Consider the following 19,030-nt stretch of genomic DNA (forward strand, 5'->3'; position numbering starts at 1 on the left):
TGGCTTCCAAATGGTGAAAATGGCTGCCATGCCTGGCAAGCAAGCCACCACGAGACCACCACTAATCAGATCGGAGGTATAAAGAAAAAAGGGGAGAGGGGAGGACAGTGGCCACACACTGATGAGCAGCAGGCTTCAGACAAATGAAAGGCAAAAGTCCAAGACAAACGGCTTCCCGGATGCCGACCCAGCTAATAAAGAAAGAGTGGCTCACTTAAAAGAGACCCCCAGAAGGAAGCACAGAAAATCCACTCACATTGTCATGTGCAGATAAAAATGGTGTGATTTGAAGTAAAGGGGCAGGAGACAAAGAGCAAACGCTGCAGCATAAAACGAAGGGATTTACAGCCAGCTTTCAATTAGTCCCCTGAAGGTTTTAAGCATTGCTGAGTGCCAAGTTGATAATAAAGAACCACATAAAGCTGCCAGTAAACACACCCTGAGGACTCGCTCCCCACTGAGGTTTCCTCTCAAAGACTTTAGTGGCAGGGGATGCAGGGTGTGACAGAGTAATTGAAGAAAAAGGCAGTAGGAATTAAGCTTTTCTGGCTTGATACACAACTAAACTGAATGGAAACGGTGCACAGGAAGAGACGCAGGACATTCATACACCTGTGTATGAAACCACCTGTTACGCCGGCGTGAGCCGATGCCCCCCACCCCCGACCCCCCACCACCGACACTGGGAGCAGTGTACCTCCAACCGCAGCTCGGCGAGGTGTCAAATTCTCAGAACACACAAAGCGACATGAACAATAAAATCATTACATCTCCCCCTCATTTTCCTACACACACACACACACACACGCACGCACGCACGCACGCATGCACCACCACCAACACACATGTGGAAGTCTTTACCTCACAGGCTGCAGTTCCCTCACTCAGGCCTCAGCATGTAATTACTCCACTACTAAGCCCCTGTGGCAGTGTAATGACTGACTTCGGCGCTGCCACTGAGCGGGAAGTGTCACACATTTGAAATGATGCCATTTAGCTCAGAGCTTGGCCCGGGAGCAACGCGTGATGAAGCAGCGTATTCCTGCAACGCCACTACTTTGGCAGTCCCACATCAGTAACTCATCACCGTTCGAAGAAGAAAGTTCAGTGGGCTCGTTACTCGTGAAAACAGTTTCACAGATGCCGTCTCGCTCTGCCCTGCTCATTTAAGCATTTAGCATTAGCCAAAACTGACAAGCTGCTCCATCCATTCTTCTTCACTGGGTCATGAGTGAAGGCAAGGCACACGATCAACGGGTCGCCATTTCATCACAGGGCAAACGGTCTGTCGGAGGAAGCTCACACATGGACTCAAACCAGGACTGTGGTACTAAATACTTATTATCCTAAACTCCCATTTACCAGAGGAGTGTTTTATTAATCCTAAACTAACTTGGTCCTCCTGAGAGAAATATTGACGGTTCTAAGTTTTCGAAAATCCTCCGACTCAGTCTCGGTGTAAAAGGGAGAAAACGCAACTTTTCTGAAACTCTTCTACTGGACATGCGTACCACAGACGTAGTAAAAAGTTCTTCTGCACATGCGTGAGTAGAAGGACAATTACAATGGCGGCCACCAGATTGTTATTACTCCCAGTCCATAGTCTCCTGAGACTAGGTAGTTCTACAGTTGAGAGTCACCATAATAACTATCCAACTAAGTCGTCTGTCCATACGAATGTTTGTGTACTCGCCATTGGTAATGTTTAAAGTGTATTGTTGTCTGCACGGAAGTGTGTGTGGTCTCATATGAAAACAAACAACAGCTCCTACTAGTGGCCCAACATGAAAACTGCATTGTTTTTGTCATTTCTGTGTTAACGGACCTCGTTATCAAAATGTTGCAGTCGAAATGCGAGACTTTTCTGAAATGGAAATGCAAAAGCGATGAATTTTCACATGAAACATTGTCATGGAAATGGGGCCTTAGAACCAAATACATTAGCATAAATGTTTGCTTTACTGTACAGGAACTGCAAATCTCTCGAATATAGAGCATCTTCTTCCAACTAACTAATGAAACTTCAGCTAAGCTTCGCGTAAAATAGACATTTGCCAAAATAATAGTTTTGTACTTGAGAAAATAGAAGTCCTACAGTAGTTATTCCTCCAAATGGGAGCAACTTTTCAGATAAATAACTAGTAACTATCCATGTAATAAATTAAAATTTTCAAGTGGGAGGTAGCTTACAGCAAAAAAACATTCTACTTTTTGGGGGGGAAAGCCACTGTTTGTTTTTGTGCATCAAAATTCTCCAATAGATTCATTTTTTTTCTTTTTTAATCATTATATTATGCAATTTTTAGTTTCTTCTAAAAACCCCTCCAAATGCCCCATTTGTTAAATTAGCGACAGCACTGAAACTAAAGCAGCTATACTGGTGACGTGACCCTTTCACTTCATGCAAGGAAGAGACCGGGCCGCAGGGTGCAAAACCACAGGGGAAATTTCAAGAATGCCAAAATTGACCTCGGGATAGTTTACTGTTGCAACATGACAACCCTCAAGCTGACTCAGGCACTGCCGCTGGTTAGACCTTATTTACTTACCATTCATTAAAAATGACAAACAATATCCGCACAGAAATATGAAAGCAGGTCACCCCCGAACAGCCTCTTCTGAATCATAAGATAGCAGGGCAGAGTTTCTGTTCTGAGTGGAAGAGAGAAATGACGGTTTCAAGCTTACTTTGTAGAATTTGGCTCCGGTGTCGTTCTGGAACAGACTCAGACTCTTGCTGTCAAGCCTCCAGTAATGTCTCTTCCGCTGTTAAAAAAGGGGAAACACGGTAAAATGAGAATATCTAATTGGCAAAACATGTGCCACCTGCAAATACTGATCCCCAGAGGAAGATACCTTTTTGTGCTGAATTCATGACAAGTTTCCCCCAGTACAGGACGAGCACAGTCATTTCAGACTGGGCTCCTCTGTTGGCCCTTTTTGGGGTTATCAGTCTTACCAGGTTGTCCCTGCTTGTATAATGAACCATCCAGCCCTCCTTCACCACAGTGGAGCTCCGCCTTTTGGTGTGTTTGATGGACTGGACCACCCGCATCAGTGGGATGTTGCTGCTCGTGGAAGGGCTACACACGCACACACACACACACACACACACACACACACACACACACACACGAAACCTGGATTTTATTGATTGTTTTCATGGCATGTCATTTTCCTCCAGCTCAATATAAAACACCACTGACTGCCAGCGTGCTAATTCACCTGCTGCATAGTAAGTATATGAAACTTTATGTGTTTGCTTTTCTAACTCGCCGGTGTCTGGTAGGTCTTTCCTTCCAGAAATCCTGGATAGGAAGTGATTTTATGCTGGTAGCAATGACAACACGGCTGGAAATATAAAACTGCTGCTGGAGAAGAATAAACAGAAACAGGGCAGTTAGACCTGCTCAATAAAACCTAACCACAGACAGCATCTCCGGTTTGATTCAGGCTGGTGACATTAGCAGAGGCTGTCCCTGCCCCCTCCTTCCTTTCCTGTTGCTCTTTGATGGAGTTCTCAAAAGGCAAAGTGCATCAGAAAACTAAAAAAAAATGAAAGTGAGCAGCCGGCCAAGAAAGCTGCTGGCACCAAGCACACACTGCCACCTAGAGAAACACAACAAGCACCTCACGGTCCTGCACCTCTGCCACAAGGACAGGAAGACATGAGACGAGCATCTGTGATAAGCATTCAAACTTTTTCTTCTTACTTTCAAAGGAGCAAATCTTGACAGAGCGTATTTAACATGCTAATATAAAGCAAATGCATTTAGAAAATTACATTGGTCCAAATATAGGATGATACAATTGTTTTTTAAAATAAAGCAAGCATAAAACACATTTAACTGTCAGCTGTTGTTACAATTTTTAATACTGGGAAACAAGGGTGCACACAATGACACATTGACACATACACATGCTAAACAGGGCTGAACCACTCAGATGTTTCCTGGTTACATACAGTTTTAGACACAGTCTTCAGTGTCCGCAGCTTATTCCTCACCGGTTTCACTACTCCTGCCGTAGCTCACTGCCATGTAAAATATTTTACAGGCAGCATTTTAAATCTGATTGGTAAAAGCAACTTGTGGCTTGCTTCTTATCCTACATAATGATTATTAAGTCAATGTTTAGGTCACTGATGTGAGTGAAATGTCAGTGTTTTGGTTTGGAGGCGGTTGTGATGCAAAACACTGGAGGCTGAACATTAGACTCCTGAGAAAAGAGAAGTCCATTTTGTGAAATCAATTTCTAGGAAAAAGAAAAGGCTGTAGCAAACTCAAATCAGTATAGTAATTGCATTGTGAGTATAACAGATGTAAGCTTCAAATTTGGCTAAAATGTTTCAACTGTGGATAAAATCACCTTCTGTGTGTTAAGAGCGGATTTTTCTTGCGGAATACTAGAAGCTGCACAACATATCGCAGGATAGGTTGTTTCTGATACACTGACCAGAGAAGCTTTACATCCTCCAGCAAATCGTTCTGTTGGCTTCAGTAATCAGTCAGCTGGTGTTTCAGAGCGATGGAGGCTACAAGTTTCACCAAACAAACAAGGAGCTGCAGGTGTTTTGATCACATCCCGACTTCCATCCGCCGTGACGTCAAGCGGGTCATCAGAATGTTTCCACACCGCCCAACGGAGGATTGTGTTTCGAAACAAGAAGCCTTTGAACCAACTCTCATGGTTCAAACTGATGCCCAATCTAATTCATATCCAGCAAAGTGCTCAGGATCTGTGGTGTAAACAGGGACGGATCGATGGGAAACAATTGGGGAAAAGAATTGACCTGCAGCCACACAGGAAGAGAAGTGGATCACCTGAAAGTGAATAGATCTCTTGGTACCTGATAGTTTTGATGGGCTCTTCGTCTTTCTCTCTATCCAGGAAGGGAGAGTCCATGTCAAACATCCTCTCATCTGGGGTTGACGGTTCTTCTGGATCATCCAGTGATCTGCCACCGTCCATATCATTGCTGTCGACCTCCATATTATCCATGGTGGTGTCCGAGTCTGGACCAGGGCTGGCCGGCTCTACGCACCCACATTAACAACCATGTGTAGTTGCATAAATTTGACCTCTTATGCCGTTTTTACTCTGAAAGCAGGCGGACAACTCACCTCCATTGAAGTCTACCTCCCCCAAACAGTCTCTTGGTACCTTTGAAGCACAACGCTTGTGGCAGTTGAATCTGCAATCTGGAAAATGACATTTCAAAATTCATTGTGAAGATTTCCTAAACTGCACCACAATACATGACAAACACACCCCGGTTGGGCCGTCCTACCTTTACACTGCATGCCCTGGCGAAAGAGGCCCTTGAGCAGACGCTTGCAGTACTGGCAGATTGTCGGGCGGGTGTAGGTGTGGATGGCGAAAGTGTGCGGCACCTTAACCCGCGTCTTCTCCATCTTGTCCATCCAGATAGGCCTGCCGCTCCAGGATAGGATGCGCTTCCCCGCCTCCTGATGGGACCTCTGCTGCTGAAGGTTGGAACGATGGAAACCAAAGGGGGGGATAGAGAGATGTTGAGAAGAATTAAAAACCATATGCAGGAAGGCAGCAGTGGGGAAAACAGAGGAAGAGCGGCCGCAGAGGGAAGGGTTGAGTGATGGAGAAAGACGGTGAAAAATGACACGGCAGTAGAAGAAAAGAAAGAGGGGAAAAAATGTCATTTTTCATAGAGAGTTAGCATGACTTTTTCTATTATTCACAATCCTTGTGGCATAAATAAGATTACTGAATTTTGTCATGACGACCCACATATGAGCGTTTAGTTCAGCTTTGGACAGAGTAAATGGGGCCATTTAGAAGCTCCAAACAGAAGTAGGAAAGATCCTTTCTTGCTTTTTGTCAACATGTGAGTAGATACATAAATCTGGACTTGAATGGGCTTTTAATGTCATTAACATAATTACATTTCCAGATGACCTTTTACAAGGACATAGGCAAAAGAGTGTACACAAAACAAAACCAAAAAAACTGTTTTATAAGGCCACGCTGCAGATCTCTCTTCAGGGCTCAATTAAATTTTATGCATCAGTGCGAATCTACAACACGGCCCCAGGAGGTCCTCCCCTGGACAGGAGCCAGATTTGATAAGTTTAGAAACATTTAACGACATGGATGGAGCTCTGGAGCTGCGTGTGGACTGACTGACCAACATTCTTGGCTAAACTGACCTGGCTCATGTCAAAGCTGATGATTCAGACGATTAGCAGACGCCGAATTCCTCTTATATTGCTCCTTGTGTAACTTTTGGATTGGTTCCGACTCCGTCCAAGAAGTCTGAACTCACCTCGTCCAGGACCACCACCGCATTTTCAGGAGGTGCCGGCCGGGGGACGGAGAGAGAGGGTCCAGGCAGCGAGACATTTGACAAGCGCCTCTTCCTGACGCCAGTACAGTTATTTGGGATCTTGAAGGCACAGCGCTTGTGGTAGTTCAGCCCGCATCCTTAAAATTGAAACACAGGATCAATCATTGAAAATGTTACTCCATCAAAATCTATGTTACGATATAAGTCCCACTTTTTTAGTCGTTTGGCTGATCATGCCACTTAAACTAAAGAGCAGAAAGAAGCGACTTACATATCAAAATATACAAGGAGGACCACCAAATGTCACTGAATGAGAATGAAACAGAATGCTGCTACTATTCCACAGAAAAAACTAAATATACGACAGAGCATCAGAAAGTTCTGAATGTGTGAGAAACTGTCATTGTGATGAAGAAAACAAATAATGAGAGCAAGAAATCAATTAAGCCAGACGCGAAGGAACTGATTGTAAGACGATCCTTGAACAACTAAGCAAGTCAATTTTATTTAAATAGTACATTTCAAAGATGAAAATCACAAAGTGTTTAAAAGTGCTGGTCCAGGTTTATCAATAATGCAGCTACATCTGAGTATGGAAAAATAAATATATCTTATACACCAGTACAACTTTTCCCTCTTTGTGATGCATTTTTCTGTGTTTTACCCTCAGTTGGGACTCATAGTCCAGTAAATATGGTAAACACAACAGAGGCTGGAGTTCTTCGGTTACATCTAAAGAGCAAAGTGGCAAAACACTAAGAGAAGTTGAAAAGAGCCCGACTGAAAAGAAACTGAGTGCTACAGCAACTCACTACTGCCACTTAACACACAAAAGTGGAATTACATCAAATTTCCATCCTGCACTTTTAAAGATTCAACGCACATTTAAATGATACACTTTGAGGACCTCGAATGGACTTTTGAGACAAGATAACAGAGTATCAGAAATGAGGTTATAAAATGTCAAACGTAAAAGCTGCATCAGCCTGCCTTCACTCCAGGCATGTCAGTGGCTGCAGTGTTCAGACAATCTTTGGCGTAGTTGCGCGTCTTTGCAACACGACAGGATGGATTTTCCACAACTTATCCCCAAGACACAGAAGAAAAAGTCTAAAGGATTGGCGCTAACATGTTCCGTTCGGGAGTGCTCAGCCAGCGCTGTGTGCATGTTCCTAACCTTCACATTTGAGCCCCTGTCGGACCAGACCCCACAGCATCTCCCCACAGTAGTCACAGAAGGTGGGGGCTTTGTAGGAGTGGACGTACAGGCCATGAGGTCGGATCTGGAAGTCTTCGACTGTGGCTTGAGCTGGAAAAAATAACGAGGAGAGGGGAAAAAAAAATTAAACATGAAACCTGGTGAAAGTAAAGAGAAAGCAAGTAAATAAAACTGAGGAATAACAAGAACGATGTTGAGAAATGATGGCAAAAGAACCAAAAAGGTGAGAAATGCAGCTTAACGTTATTATTACTTGTGACCCTTTTCACATAGATTGTGATTTTTAAAAAAAAGTGAAAAAGTGAAATAGAATTTTCTTCCAACAGAAACAAGTTGCATTCACACGACAAAAAAGCTCATTTGTAGGCTGTTTTTCAAAGAAGGGAGGTATTTGACTGCCCACATTAAAAGAAAAATAAGGTCTTAAGTGTGACACGAGAGTGTACTGTGCTGAACACTATGTTTAAAAAAATTCAAGAAAAAAAATCCTTCAAATGTTTAATCCAACTTCAAAAATCCAACAACCATTTTTGATTGAGACTCGAGTCTAGTCCAACGTCTAGGCCAATCATTGGGCCACATGTTAAACTAAGACGAACGTGGATTGCATGAGTAGTATGTTCAACTTTACTGTAGCTGCTCCGCAGGTTTTCACAACTTCAACAGAAGACGATAACAGAGTTTTAAAAAGGAGTTTAATCATTAAAAACTGAAACTAATGGCAACTAGGAGTAGATGAAAAAATACATAAGAAATGTGATCTATTTTAATATCCTTTATTTTATTTTTTTACAATACTTGCTGCAGATTTTTGGTCAAACTGGTAAATTATGCATTGTAAAGATCGAACCATGTCGCCTCTGCAGTAGTGTCAAACCTCATACAAAGCCTACTGAATAGGCTGGACCAGTTGTCTGCAACCTGCGTCCCCTTATTTATCCCTTCTATAGTGGCTCCCTGAAGCTTTCAGAAATATATACCGTACTAAACCTTTTATTTTGGCAGGTTTTCAGGTGTTTTGGTAGCATTACTGGTATGATTGTTTGGGGGTGTTTTTACTCTTGGTTTTTCTTGAAGGCCAGCTCTCCCAGTCTGTATTATTTCAGTCATTGGAGTGTCTGTGCCGATGAGTTAGACAGTTTTAGCTTCACTCAGTTTGATAAAGTTGCCTTTCATCCATTGAGCAGTACTGGAGCAAAACAGAGTCACTGATCCTGTCCATGTTGGCCTTCAGCATTCAAAAGAGGGAGCTAACACAGTTAAGAAGTGCTGTTTATTGTTTCATGCCAGATTTTGTAAATTCAGAAATACAGAGAACAAAAAGTTTATTTTCACATAATTTATCGAGTAAATTCTGAAAAATGAGGCCAGAGAAATCCTAATTTCATTTTTTTTTTTTTAAATGGCTTGTTAATTCTCATACATGGAGCGTTCTCAATCGTGATTTTCCTATACCGTTCAGCTCGATTGCAAACAAGCGTGCGTGCTGCGACCTCTTTGCTGCAGTAGGGGGCGTCACCTCTGCAGTGACACAGCTTCAACAGCTGACTGGGCACACCCAGCCAAGAACTGCAGTGTAATCCTGATAAGTCAGGACGTCTGTGTTATCATCAACATCATCACCAAAGCTGCGTGTTGCGTCTCATGTCGTGTCACTTATTGTGTTTTCTCCCATCTCTGTTGTTTTCTGCCAACCCAGACACACTGAGCACTTTGTTGGGAGCGAGGCTCGGCTGGTCACGGCTGGGAATCATCGCAGATGTGAAGACGAGTAAGACGAAGAGGTGAGTGCACACGGCCGAAGCGTCTCCCTCACCGACTTCCTGTGCAATCATTGATGTGGCCCAAGTGACCAACGGATGGCGGTTAATCTTTTACGCTCAGGTTAAGCGGCTAAAACTTGCTTCGTGACATCACAGAGTGTGTGTTTGCGCCTTTTCCTTTGAAACCCTCCGGGCCAACAACGTTATTTTGAAGGAGCGAAGGCATTTTCAGCTGTTGTTGCTGTGAGGAGACGCAGGCTGCAACAACAAATACGACATGTGATCAAAAGCCAAAGGAAAAACTTTGCCTTCACAAAAATCTGCATGTGCTCCACATAAAGAAAACAGGGAACACCCTTTAATACAGAACTCGATTACATCTTCTTGAAGTGGGTAAACTGTTTGAGATGTGACAGGCCATAAAATTACATGGAGAAATGATGATCTGTTAATGTGAGAAAAGAATTCCACATTTCCACTGCCGGGGTGCATCGAGGAACAAGAACGTGTTAGTAACTGATTACTATTATGAAACTAGTGACGCTTTTCAAATAAGTTTCTGAGGGCTTGTTGCCTTTGTCATGCATGAAGATAGTTGTAGAGCTGCTGTCTTTCCCTGTACTCAGCTGGCTATGAGCTTTAGCGTGAGCCTCTGCGGTAGCTGTTCAAATATCTGATTACATTTATTATATTTATGATTTCACGCCATTTGGACGCCGCTGCTTCTCCTCTTCACTATTTCAATAATCTTTGCTCAACCTAATTAAAGAACAGGCGTTACAAAGAGTTTGGCATGAAAGCTAAAAAACTGCAACCTACTTGCAGGAGTGTGTGCAGTGGAAAATATTCTTAGTGATTTAAAAACTATTTAATTAACACACACCTTCAGAAAGTATGGATTTTACTTTCTTTCTCTATCGTCAAACATCATAGATGACATATCTTACTCACGAAGGTTTCAGCAGGCCATCGAACAATGATTATTAAGGTATTGATATTAAAAGAAAGCTGCTTAAAAATATGTTAAAACAAAAGAAGAAGCCTTGGTATGGTTCTCGCTCTTTAAGTGATTGTGCCTTGCAATCAGCATGACAGCATATTGACATATTGGCTTCATGCAGAGTTTGGAGGCTGTTCACAGCTTCGGTTCCATTTCGAAGAGAAGAAAGGAGCCGGGCAGGTCACATGTCACGAGGCAGAGCGCTCTCTGACACTGACACATGAAAGGCGGCATTCAGCAGCTTTTTCACATGCGTCTGCTGAACAACTGGCCGCTTCTTAGCAGCGCCGGCGTTATGTAATTCGCACCGCGCTAATTAGCATCAGACAACACCCTGCTTAAGCTCGACATGTTGTTCTTCGCTGCGCTTCTCACGAGCGGCGAGGTTTACATGAATGCACTATCTGTTTGCTTTGGGGCGGGTGAGTCTTCCGTTTTGGTGAGCTGAAAAGTTTCCATCTGACAAAAATAAGTTTGCCGTGCTTATGGCAAACAGAAGGTATTGTAAAATATCAATTTCGCACGGTCAGCGGTGGTGAATGGAGAGCCTGTGAAAGCGGGTGGGAATTTCAAGAGGAGCGAAAGAAGAGAACAAAGGGACAATCGGTCAAGCCAAACCTCAAACCTCATGGGCCAAGATGGCCTGCATGGTGTCCGCTGCATCAGAGCGTGTTTACACTCGGCGGGCCTACTACAATCACTTACTGAATGAAAAACAAGGCCCTTCTCTTTGAGCTCACAGCCAAGAAAAAGCCACTTCTGCCTCCCTGTTGGAGAGAGGGAGATACTGAGAGCCCCTCTCTCTCTCTCCCTCTCTCTCGCTCTCTCTCTCTCTCTCTCTCCCACAGCCACAGAATTCCACAACACCAAGGATGATGGGAGACAAATTGTACGGCTGGAGAAACATTCATATCTTCTCTAATTTCAATGTGGATCTCTCAGTTCGTGTCTGTCAAACCAAGACAAAGTGTCGGGCACGCGAAGCCGACCTGGTGAAGAGAGCCAAGCTCCCTGAGTGTTCGGTGACATTAGAAACATGCGCTGCGTGTGCAGCCAATCCCAGATCTTGGACGGCGGCTTTCATCAGGTGTATCTCAGGTTATAAATCGACGAGCTTACACCTGCGGACGGATTTGCTGCGGTGGGTGGGTGAGGATTAGAATGAGCGAAAGCGAATGGGGAGCGAGAATCGCAGAGAGCTGACACAAAAGAGAGCGCAAGACAAACACAGACAGTCAGAAACAAAAAGAAGGAAGTCCTCCAGTTCTTTGTCTACATTCCTCAGCCCTGATGCCTGAAGTATCCTCAGATCCTGAACCTATACAATCATCCCCTCTCTAAATCCCTGCAAACAATACTCCCCAGCCCATAGGAGAGGGGGAGATATGCAGCACAGGTGGTATCAGGTGTTTCCCGGTGGAGACAGATGGAGCAGGAGAACAGATTAGTGCAGAACAGATACTCTAAGCCTTGCACGGGTCCCGGCGCTGCAGAGGAAGCCGATTCATTCATCGCAGGAAACAACAAAAGAAAAACCCAGACACCTGTGCGGCTGCTACAAAAGGTGGACAATCAGATGGAAACTGTGATGAGGAAGGAGGAAAACAAAACGTGAGCTTACAGAGAAATAAAAGCAAGCGTGCAAAGGCAGAGTGGAGTTGGCGGAGCAGTCAATACTTTATCGGTGAGTACAGAGGACGTCGGACCCACTGAAGCGCCTCTCTGTGAGACACGGCAGGCTGTGTGTTTAACGAATCGTGTATCAACGATGACTTGGCACAAATGAATCTCCCTCCTATTAGTTTCAGGCCATAGTTTGGACTTTAACACGCTGGCTTCATAGTGTGCGGAGGAATTTTACATCCATTTCTCTTGTGTTTCGAAGCGTGACTTTGTAGAGGGGGGCAGACTGACCCAAAGCTGAGCCAGCAGATGCACTGTACTACCCACCAAGCTGGACATCAGACTGAATGAAACCACACAAACTGCCTGAAAGGTGCCATGTTTAGGTGATAAGTGATCAGTGTTGGTTCTCTGAGCTTGGATGACCAGCCTGCCTTCTCCACTAAAAGGAACTTTTTTTTTTTCTGGAGATAGAAACCACGACTCTCGATGTTTCTAAGGGGGTGGAACGGTGGGGTAGTGGTTAGCACTCTGGGTCAATTTCAGGAGCCTTTCTTTCTTGAGGAGGCACGTTCTGCTCTTACTGTAGAGTCCTGCCACAGTCAAGACATTCTTATTTGGTTAATCAATCTATAACCAAATTTTCCTTTAAGTCTGTATTTATCCAACCATTAAGATGTATCAATATTCTCACCTGATTATGTAAAGTACCTACATATAGTGCAAAAAGGTTGTTATTAGGTTCTTAGTTATTCATAAGCTCACTTTGGAACCCATTTTTTCAGATACAAAAATGGTGTGCAGAAGTTGTCCATTGCATTTTCAGTCTGCTGCCAGTATCCACCAAGAGCCCCGTTGCATGTGGCTTACCAGAGAGCACCACCTCGATGAGGTCTCCTTCATGGATGTCTTCGACCAAGGTCAGGCGCTGCAGGATGTTCTCGTCATTTAAGTTGTGGCGGAACAGCAGGATCTTGTCGTACATGCCAAAGAAGCCACACTCCGGGAACTGGAGAGAAGTGGAGATAGAGGTAAAGATATGACCACAGTGAAAGATGTAAGTGAAATGTAAACTCTGGTGGATTACAAAAGAGGTCATGTGTCCATATATGTCCAACGCTCAGTATCTTGACTTGTGAATATCTTGTTGCACTGCGGTGGGTCTCGACTTAATGGAGGGAATAAAAAAGGATAAAACTCATCTGATAGTAAATCTTCTGTAAACACACACAAATCATTTGCAGTGGTGTGGATGTTGCAGGGTTTTCAACCCAGCTGTCATAGGGAGGAGCTACCGCCCCAAACCTTTTTTATTCCTTTCAGAGACATCCACAAAGAGAAGACTGAAACCAAACTTCAATCAAAATGAGCAGTCTGTATCTATTTACATCAAGTTGTAAAGCCCAGGTGCTCTGGGTTGTACCTGTTTTATAGCAAATTCTGCTCCTCTGGCTTCACAGGATCTCAAGGAATACATTAAACTCTTAATAGAAACCTTTAATACTTGCATTGCTTCAGTAATGCATCAGGTTAACATTTTGATTTACAGAGTTTTAGCATGACTAAGACCAACGCAGCAGTCAAGGTCTTGGCTAGCGTCTTGGCGAAAGCAAATCTACAGGAGTTTGTTGTGAACCGTAGCTCAGTGAGCCGGCGTTAAGTCACAAAGGGGGCGGGTGCAGTGGGCGGGGGGCGGGAGGAGGAGGAGGAGGTAAACATCCTGAGAGGAGTGGAGGAGAATCAGTGCACAGGAAGTGCAGCGCCAGTCAATACTGAGTCACTTCCTGCAACTGAGGGCAGAGCATAACCTCACAGGGAGCAATGTTCTTGTCACATGGACCGTTCTGTGATGAAAGCGCATGTACACAGAGTATTAGCTGAATCTGTGATACATATGGCAAACTGCTGCTGTGCAGAGGATCTGCTCCTCATCTTTCTGACTCCAATAAGAAACGTATTTCGGTAATAAAGCCCTTTTGAAGTGAAACATGCAGTATGTCTGTTTGGCACTCATCTCTCCACTTCCCTCATATTTTCAAGGCTCAAAGGAGAATTATGTTTTCAATAGTAGGGAAAAAGCCTCTCATCCCCTGCTCAGCACAACAACACTTTTCCACACCTGACAGTGCAGGAAAGAGCCCATCAGCAGCGTTCGAAGCTGGCCCGCGTGGTTTGTCTCATTGTGGGAATTGGGGCACTGCGGTGTTACACTGAGGCATGAACCTCGCATCGATGCCAAGCAGGCTGGTATTGAAGGCTCCGCCAGCTGTTTCCCCCTGAACCAGGGTCATGTACAATGGGCCAATGCAGAACAATGCCACCGTGGCCCGGGAGCAGCCAGGAGTTGGCCCGGTGTCTGGGCACGGGACACACAAGACACCTGGAGCTTTAGCAGTGCCAAGAAACATAGAGACAGTCAGCAAGACAGGATTGATTGTTGGCAAAAACATGAGTGTATCAGATGACTTTTGTAAACAAAGCCAGAGGGATTACACGGCGAAAGGTAAAAACGTCCATCAGCAAAGAAAGTCTGTACTGTTGAGGCTTGTTGTCGCGCTTTAGTCAGGGTTTGGATGAAGATATGCCAAGGACCAGGGTCTCCCTTCCCCTTCAAACCTGCACTCTGATCTCCCTCAGTGGAAAGGAACAGTTCCCCCTCAGGGATCAGTATAGAACAACACCATAACAAAAAACATCACTTCTTGTAAGGCAATGGGTTTTTCCCCTGATACACTCAAAGACCCATGAGTCACACGGTGCATACAATTACTTCCATGTAAGATTATTCCAACAAACTGCCTACAGGCCCATGCTTAGAATCGACATGAGGCTTGAGGAATAAACAACAAGCGGCCTGATCTATTAAAGCAGCAACAAACATAAGGCCCATGGACCAAGACAGGCCTGCCAAACCACCAAGCAAATGATGAGACTTTCAATTAAAACTTTTTTAAACAAATTTCTTAAGAGGAGCAGAGTCAACACAACACTGAGACCTGAGCGGAGATATCAGTGACGCTGCCATGAAGGCAAGCTTCCTTGTTGCTGTCAAACTCGCCTCAAAGTCATGCTGTCAGGGTGAGTTTGTTAAAACATGCATGATGCAACAGTTATAGGGAAAGTTTTCTTGGGGGAGTGACATTTCGCAGTATTTTGTACCAGAATTCATTTGTATTATGCATACTCTGTGGCACAACAAAGAAAAAACAAAGTTTAAATTCAAAGGTTATAATGGCACTAGTATTTTACGGGTCCAGCTTACTCTGGATGAATTGGGCTGTATGTGGCCTCTGAACTAAAATGACTTTGACATCCTTACATCAATTGTTTGCACATTAAAATGGGCACAAGCATTGTTTATGATACTCCCTCTTTTCTGTGTTTTTAAAAGGTGTAATTAAATCAGTCTTTAGTAGAGACGCTGCTGTTATTGCGGTGAAAGGCATTTCTTCAACTGGCTCCCCACAACTTTATTATAAGCTATTTTCTGTGTCGTACCTCAAACTTTGACTGGATGACAAATCATCTCCCCCATTTCATGTTTAATCACTTTTCATTTCTAATAATTAATTTTAAATAATTATTACTTTTTTACAGCTTTTTTTTTTCTCGGTGTAACGGTCCAATATTTTTGATACCTTCCACCAACCCATCCAACTCTGCGCTGTCACATTTCATTTTGTGCTTGTGGGGGCACAGTGCTGCATCCAGGCCCTCCAGACAAACAAACATGGAAGCGATACCCTTTCCAACAGATTGTTCCCATGTAAACAGACACAAACCCTCATTTGAATACTCCTGTTTGTGCATGATGTCACTTCTGGTGTTACCCTGATGTGATCGCCATCAAAACCCTGCATGAGTGTGCAGTTGAGCAAATATTATGCGAGATCTTGGTAAATCGAGCCCATAGACGTTAAACTCTAGTCTGAGAAAAATTACAATAATAACTTTAATTAATCCCGATTAATAAAGTATTTATATACAATTCTATTAAAGTAGTGATACATCTGCATTAATAAAATCAATACTATATCTATTATCTATTATTTACCTTTGGTTTACTTGTTCTGTCAGTAAAATACAGTAGAAATAGACTTTACTGTGGCATTGGAGCAGCATTCTGTGGTTATACAGTGCCATCTAGTGGTCCCTGATGGCATGCACTGGTCTATTTTGATATACGAATCTTCATATAAGTTGAACGATCAGCCAAACCACTAAAAGACAAACGTAATACCTGTAATCTGGAAAATATTGTCATTTATGACACAATTTGACTACTGCCACAAGCTACATCTACTACCAACCAATACAAAACAGCAGAAAAGGACAAACAAAGGGACACTAGCGCTGCACCAAAGCAACAGTTGGCAGATCCTCAAGGATGTCATATGTTGGACTATGTCCACGTTCTAACCTTTTCCCCGCTCACAAATGCTACTAGAACAACGCCTCAATTCACTGTTAGCTTTGTTTAGTCACTTCCTGTGGGTACCAGTGGGATACATAGATGATGCACAGGACAACCTTGTTATTCTTGAATACTGAAGTACTTTATTGCGTTTTAGAATCCATAGAAATCCACATCGCAGAGAGTCGCAAGTATCAACTTTATAAGAGCCTTTTTTCTCAATAGAAGTATCAAGTTATTTGATATGTTTAAAAATGAAGAAAGGTGGACTGATACTGAGCTTTTCAGCTTTTTAATGTTTAGTGTATTTGACTGCAACAATAATGCTATTATATGGCTAAAATAAATTCCTCATTAAAACTCCAGCCCTGTCTACACATTTTCAAGTGAAAACTGAAAACTTTTGAGTGTCCACTTACTCAACAATGGTGCTCAAAGCCACTGAAATGCAACTTTTTGAAAACGCTCCGACTCCGTCTCTATGTAGACTAATATACTGCGACAGCGCACGCGCACCACGGCTGTAGTAATTGGTTTTTCTATATAGACAATAACAACAATGGCGGCCTCCGGAGGAGGGACTTGGTAGTTTTATAGTTGAGATTCACCCGGAATAGCAATCAAACTTCTGTGTCTGTCTGTGTACTCTGCATTTTTAATGTTTATAGCGTATTGTTCTCTGTGCGCATGTGTGTGGGATTTCCTTACAAAATCAAACAGCACCCACTAGTGACCCAACATGAAAACGACATGGTTTTCAGCATTTCTGCCATTTCCGCGTAAATGCAAAACTTTTCTGAAAAGAAAACACCACACCTCTCGGCCTGTACATATTGATCATCCTCCCACGATACCCAGCGTGACAAGTTGACTTCTAACTGAACCCCTATTAGGGTTTTCATGTCACGGGTGAAGACCACTCCTAACAGAGGATTCCAGTTTATTCCAATGTGCTTCCTATTAATGTGTATATTGTGCGACTGTGGGTCAAGCTTACTTTGGCATCTTGCACCACAACACCACATTCTCAACATGCAGCAGGGCTACAAGCACAAAGCTCTCTGGAGCTCTCCAAACAAAGCTGGTGTTTAGATTAATCAATCTAAGTGCTTGTTTTGGATCTGACTAAAGGGGCATCAGCCCACATTAGCAGCTTGAAACAATGCTAACGCGCATTGTGATTCTGTTGTCTTTCTACCCCATCCCGTGTCCTTTGAACACAATTTTGATAAATACGACCAAATCTTAAAAACAGAAGTGACCTGCTGTTGCCCTCCAAAACTACGGATTGTTCCGCTTTGGCATTTAGCTGTTGAATGTCCCAAGTTTCTTTGTGAGCCGTGTGAAAGTGGGCCCTGCATGTGAACAAACTAACAGAATGCTGCTACTTGACCAAAAAAGACAATTCCTCTTGTACTCGCCACTGTCCAGCTAATTATCGGTGTTTACCTTCAGGTGAGCTTTAATTGCAAAGTGACTGAAAACTTTGCTGCAGCTCTGATAGACACCAGCTGTTCCTCGCTGTGGTAGAAGTGGACGTTTCAGAGGGGTAGCATGGCCGACAGACACACAATAGACACATTAAAGGGAAATAAACTGGAATTCCCCCTTCAGTTCCGTATGCATTCCAACACGGTATGATGTGCTCATCATTAAGAGTCCCCATTCATGTTGGAACCCCCACAGGGGGTCTGTGGTCCACATTGCTGCAAAGGGACCTATTTATGAGGTTTCTTTTATTGAAGCTGTTCCAAAGCAAAACAAACCCAAGGTTTGATGGAAACTAAACATTCAGGGTGTCAAACACGGCACGTGCCTGAATAGTGGAACATTTCCAACCCGGCCTCTTAATCTGACATAGCTATGCCCTAATGCCCGTCACGCTCTCAGGTGATTAATGCTATATGACTCAAACCATCACCACCACCGGCTGGGGAAAAGGGGGGCATCCTTCCTGAGCCGGCCGCAGTGTCAACATGAGTTTTCCTACACTCGCCTGACACGTCTGCTCTTAAACAGAGATGGGGTTTGATGCCCAGATGTGCGCGGCTGCAGTCACCTCGTCCTGGCACCCCGTGCAGCAGTTTCCACTGCACGGAATAGGAGCATCTGCAGGCAAGCCCATAATGACTACCAGGGCAGAGGACAGTGCTTTTTTCCATGCCCCTCTATCGCAGGAGGAAGCCAGAGGTACAAGAACAATAGATTGGCAGGTTTAGGATGCTATTTTAACAATCTGTTGTTTAGATCAGTCAGATAAAGTGACAACTGATTGGCTGAACCTGTGGGGGTGAAGCAGATTCCGGCATTTTCTCCTCCCCGCATGTAAAAATACACCGTTCACCTTTAGCATGTGATCCGCTGCACATCCACAGCCGCACATGCTACAGCACACACCTCCCGAGCCCATAGTGATGAGGCACGTCTTTTGTCATCTTCAAACGCAGATCTATACAGCAGAGCGGCCGCGACCACACACACACAGCAAAGACCCGGACGCAAAGGAGCTGTGTGTGAGGTCCACAAGTCAGGCTGGAAAGACGAGTCGAAAGGAGCTTTGCAGTAGTAAGCTTTTGTTAAACGAACTAATCCGCCATTGATATGCTAAATCCTGTTATGAGGAAAGAGAGTGAGAGGCGGGAGTGGGATGGGGGGGACGGATCTCCAAATATCTTCTTTTTATTGGGGG

The 19,030-nt window shown here is 43.9% G+C and overlaps 1 protein-coding gene across 2 annotated transcripts in view; it reads right to left on the reverse strand.

Moving 5' to 3' along the window:
* Positions 1-19,030, reverse strand: part of prkd3 (protein kinase D3) — a 49,370-nt gene that overhangs the window by 9,394 nt on the left and 20,946 nt on the right. The window contains exons 3-10 of one of the 2 annotated variants that reach the window (XM_080479925.1): positions 12,798-12,936; positions 7,500-7,631; positions 6,302-6,459; positions 5,291-5,486; positions 5,124-5,201; positions 4,850-5,036; positions 2,960-3,068; positions 2,689-2,766 (exon numbers count right to left, since the gene is read on the reverse strand). In XM_080479925.1, coding sequence (XP_080336051.1) covers positions 2,689-2,766; positions 2,960-3,068; positions 4,850-5,036; positions 5,124-5,201; positions 5,291-5,486; positions 6,302-6,459; positions 7,500-7,631; positions 12,798-12,936 — 1,077 coding nt within the window. Of the gene's footprint in view, positions 1-2,688; positions 2,767-2,959; positions 3,084-4,849; positions 5,037-5,123; positions 5,202-5,290; positions 5,487-6,301; positions 6,460-7,499; positions 7,632-12,797; positions 12,937-19,030 lie in introns of both variants that reach the window. The other variant, XM_080479924.1, reaches the window with a different exon arrangement.

This window comes from Lipophrys pholis (genome assembly GCF_963383615.2).
Source record: "Lipophrys pholis genome assembly, chromosome: 14".
Taxonomy (NCBI): domain Eukaryota; kingdom Metazoa; phylum Chordata; class Actinopteri; order Blenniiformes; family Blenniidae; genus Lipophrys; species Lipophrys pholis.